The sequence below is a fragment of the Sinocyclocheilus grahami genome, unplaced genomic scaffold (genome assembly GCF_001515645.1).
Source record: "Sinocyclocheilus grahami isolate Dianchi unplaced genomic scaffold, SAMN03320097.WGS_v1.1 scaffold608.1, whole genome shotgun sequence".
In the NCBI taxonomy this organism is placed as follows: domain Eukaryota; kingdom Metazoa; phylum Chordata; class Actinopteri; order Cypriniformes; family Cyprinidae; genus Sinocyclocheilus; species Sinocyclocheilus grahami.
Genome location: NW_015505787.1, coordinates 1,039,681 through 1,044,459, shown reverse-complemented (window position 1 = coordinate 1,044,459; position 4,779 = coordinate 1,039,681). Strand labels below are relative to the sequence as shown.

The window sequence follows — 4,779 nt, the reverse complement described above, 5'->3', positions numbered from 1 at the left end:
CACAATCACAATTTGGTTGTTTTTCTGACTATGATCGTAGCTGTGATTACCTGATATGCATCCTTTATTTTTACTTCTTTAGCTGGTTGATTATTAAGGGTGAAGCTAATGTTTTTTTTTTTTTTTTTTGTGGTGGGGTTAGCTATTACTGCAAAAAAATAATAATAATAATTGATAATATAATTTCTTGATTTTAAAAATTTGATTTGGTAATGACTAAAGTTTTTTTTTGTTTGTTTGTTTTAAGGAACCATCATAAAATACACAAATAATTTTTTTTATCGTGTTCACAAATAAAAAAAAAATTAAAAACGGAACACCCCCCACATCAACATACGAGAGATATAAGCTTTATATTTTAATAAAATACAATTTTAATAAAACAAAATAAAATATAAATAAATGTTCTCAAGGTTATAATAATCTGAGCAACAAACCTTATTGTTGCGGCTCAAGCTGAGAACACTAATACTTTTAATACTTGCAGATACCAATAAAAGTTTAAATTAGCCAACGTTTGCTGAACTTTATGAATGAGGGGTGTTCAGATTCTGCAAAAACAGAACTGCTGGCAGAGACTCTGTGTGGGACTGGATATGAGGAAAGCCTTGATCAAATGTTTTGTTTTAAAGGAGAACTATGAAATGTTTCGCATCCAGTAACCACGGAAAACAAAACGCCAAAAAGGGAAGTTGAGCAAACAATGGTGTTCAAAGCGCAAAGCTCTTAGGGAGGGAAATGATTAACAGAGGAAGTGATGACAAACAGGAGAGGTGCGTTTGGTCATAAAACAGAGAATATCAATAAAGTATTGCGACAGTGTGACTATAGCGCTTTCAAGCATTTAATGCGATTAGGTAATTAGGTGATAATCTAAACATATTGGGGCGACTCATCGCTGAACCGATAAAACCGAATCAATGCCGAATCCGTCATGTTTCTCTGATGCATGCATCAAAGGATCAGGTATGCGGCGAGAGAGAGAGACAGATGGGCTTTGATGACCGTCACAGGGAGAGATAGCGAGAACTGAGCGTACCTGTCACAGTGACTGCATTTAAATGGCTTTGCACCGGTGTGCTTCCTGAAGTGTCGGGTTAGCTCGTCGCTCCTAGCAAAGCGCCACTCGCAGCCTTCCCATGAACACCTGTACGGCTTCTCACCTGTAAACAAAAACACAAACACCTTTCAGCTGGGAAACATTCAGACGTCTGAAAGGAATGTGAAATGGCGTGCTCGGTAATGCTCTCAAAAATGCATCTGTAAACCTGATTCAGGTCACACAGTCTACGGGACGAGTCTTAACTTTAATAAGATCCCTCAAGCTCTCAAGTATTGCGAGAATGCACGGTATGCCAAAAGTCTGTCTCTATGCTTTGTGTGCACATAAACAATGTGCGGAACAATGCCAGTTTTGAATGCGACGGGGCCCTTTAAAAAGGGGGCCACCCAGATCCCCATTCAAAAGCCTGGATCTTTCCCATGACGAAACCAAAACTGTTTTGGTAGAGCAGGTTGTTTTCACCCTGGCTGCCTTTCGTTCCCTTCCCCCATCCGATCCCCCCTCCTTCCTGGCCACGGCCGCATTCCAAACAGATTAGGTCACCGTTTAGGCGTGCGTTCATGCAAGGCACATTCACAGAGTGACATTAGCCTTGCAGCTGAGGACAGTCTCTGTGAAGTCCGCAGGAGACGTGAGACCTCAGTGAAGTCCGCGAGGCTCCGCTTTCTGTTTGATAGAGACAATGTGAAGCAACATCACAGCTAACAGCGAAGGTTCTTACCTGTGTGAGTCCGCTGATGTGCTTTTAAGTGAGAACTCTTCGTGTAAACCTTCCGGCAGCCGTTGAAGTGACACCTGTGCACTCTCCTCCTGCCGTCCGGAGAGGCGTCCCCTCCTGCAGAAGCCTTATCCGAGGCCTTCCCCAGTCCGTTTTGCCGGATCTTCACCGGCACGTGCAAGTCAGTCTGCGTGGAGCCCCACACCTGCGGGACGCCGGGCTCCTGGGGCGTCTCTGGCGAGGACGGAGGCGTGCTGATGATAGAGGAACTCAAGTGATGTGCTGACTCCGTCAGAACCGAGCCCAGCGGGTTGGAGGTAAAGATGTGAGTGGGAGAGAGCTCCTCCGAACTGTCAGACGCCTCGCTGCTGGCATCCGAATTCATGCTGTTGGTTTCTAATATTTGGCAGTCCTGATTGTCGTCCTCCTTGACGCTGGGACGGCTGCCGTTCCCATCTCCCTTATCTCCACAAGCCAAGATGAGCTTGCTCCAAAGATCCTCCTGGCCCTCAAACTTGAGGTCAGACGCGGAGACGTACGGCTCACTCTGCAAATACCTCTCCAGCTCCAAACAGGTCTGATTCAAAACAGAAAACACAGTGTCAGAATGCACATGACCAACTTTCACAGCTGACTACCCAGGGTTAGTTTGGGTTAACCACACTCCGATCTGCACTTTCACACGTTTTCGGTTGAAATATGTAAAACTGTGTGATGTTGAAACATTAGGAGTATGTAAGGCCAAATCAAATCAGTATTTGAGGTATAAATATGGCTTGGAGAGCTGTATATTGTCTTGCTGGAACAGTTATCCCCTAGTGAGCCTTCAAGACATTTCAGAGTCCTTTTAAGGAAGCCACAGAACTCCCTCGGTCGAGTTTCCTCATTCAAACAGCCTGACGTCCCCTCAGTTAAACCCATTTTAACGCGTATTAAGTGTGAACGTACCACATTTGAGTGCTGAAGTGGTTAGATAAACACTTGAAACTGTGTTTTTCCCTCTCGATATGAGCATTTGGCTGTGCGGTTTAGCTCTTGGTTTAACCACGATGATGTTTACCGCGCAGTAGCCTACATACGGCCCGAATAATCTCAAGTTACTGATTCTACAGACTCCCCATCAGGTAAAATGTGTATTCCTTCAAGCGGTAGCTCAGACTTCGATCATGTATTCAACATTATTCCATTTCCACGAAATGTTAGGCAGCATGACAAGTCTCAGTCACCATTCACTTTCGTTGCACGGAGCAAGATGCAATGCAAGTGAATGGTGACTGAGGCTGCATCCTGCCTAACATCTCCCTAGGAAATAAATACATCTGAAACCGCATAACGGTGAGGAAATTATTTGAGATATAACTTTAACAGCCTATGCTGGGAAACATTAAGCGACTAGATGCAAACGCACGTTTAAATGCCAAGAGATGCGTTCATATGGCACCGCGCCAGAATCCCCAAACGCCTGAGGGAAACTACCTGGATCGGTTTTAACAGAAACATTCATACGGTCGTGCCAAGAATACGACTGCAACAGTTCAGTCACATGAATATCAGTCTCAAGCAGCAGAGCCTGCTATGACGGTTAATAAGCGCCTCCTATAAACCCCGTTATGTGACAGAACATGTGCTGCAGACGTTCAAATCAACCAGATTTATTCTCCTTACTAAACTGTGCTTCTTACGGGTTGCAATGCAATATATATAGCTGACTCGCGACTCTCCAAAAAGTGAAAAAAAAAGCTCTGTATGCCAAAACGGGGTTAATAACTCAGACGAACAGCTACATGACTGACAGCATTTACCGCGCAACCATGTAACCGAATCAAGCACGTCGAATGTTACACTGTTGCGGATTGTAAAGAACTCAGTTTCCAGTTTAAAGACAGCGAACCACAAGCTCTCCGTTCGCCAACCACAGCAGAAGTTTGATCCGTTTCACTTTAAAATGGTTACCTGTTGCCAGTATTCTTCAAGAGACGGCAATGCAGAGAAGTAGCCAGTGTCGTGAACGATCTGAAGTTCCTGAAATATGCTGCACATTGGTAGAACATCCATTGCTATCCCAAGTGTCAGGCAATAAAAGACAGAAAGAAAACTATCTGGATTAAACGAGGATAAGCAAAGCGTCCTCTTCGTGCAATAGCAACGCAGTGCAGCCGTCGCTTTGCTCAGAGTCCGCTAGTCCGTCTGCTGAGCTCACTCTGTATTTGCAAACACTGAACTCGCGCAACAACTTCTCCTGTTCAAACCTTGTAGCCTGCCTACTCCCTCGTGATAGCGTGACGTTCCCTCACAGCGCGTCCAATCAGATGCGAACAGGTTGCGCGGGCGCATATGATATCACTTTAAGCCAATCGCGGCGGCGTGCGGAGTCAAGTCCGTCTTGCTGGTGCTGTGATTGGTATATTCAACTGAACAGACCTGCGCGCTGATTGGACCATATTTTTAGAAGCGTATATAAAGGCCCTGCGCTCAACCCTCTCATTGAGTGTCGCACGCGCCTCGGTTTGGCCAGTGCGAGCGCTGTGAGCAATCGGTTGCTTCTCAGTGGAGAACTTTAAATACGTTCGTTTTAGCTCCCTTGAGTAACTTCTACAAACAGAAGTATGGCTTTGGAGAAGTGTCAAGCATTTTTTAAATACCTAAAATATAATATCCGCAATACTCGACAGATATCAGTGAAGCGAATGTCTCATACTGCAATACAATTGCCATGTAGGCCTTGTAAACATTGAAAAATCTCTGAACAGCACACAACTTTATTAAGCAATTGTAAATGTAGCCAATAAGATGCACTGTGTGCACGTCAGACAGACTTCATGCTGGCTTACATGACTTTTTATCTGCATTATAAGCAGTGTTGGGGGTAACGCATTACAAGTAACGCGAGTTATGTAATCGGATTACTTTTTTTCAAGTAACTAGTAAAGTAACGCACTACTTTTTAATTTACAAGAGAATATCTGAGTTACTTTTTCAAATAAGTAACGCAAGTTAC

The 4,779-nt window shown here is 44.2% G+C and overlaps 1 protein-coding gene across 1 annotated transcript in view; it reads right to left on the bottom strand.

Moving 5' to 3' along the window:
- LOC107557566 (Krueppel-like factor 6) overlaps nt 1-4,031 on the bottom strand; it is a 5,011-nt gene extending 980 nt beyond the window's left edge. The window contains exons 1-3 of the mRNA XM_016241040.1: nt 3,735-4,031; nt 1,785-2,358; nt 1,040-1,163 (exon numbers count right to left, since the gene is read on the bottom strand). Of these exons, the coding sequence (XP_016096526.1) occupies nt 1,040-1,163; nt 1,785-2,358; nt 3,735-3,836 (800 nt within the window). The 5' untranslated portion in view covers nt 3,837-4,031. The remainder of the gene's footprint in view (nt 1-1,039; nt 1,164-1,784; nt 2,359-3,734) is intronic.
- Nucleotides 4,032-4,779: the final 748 nt, after the last annotated feature.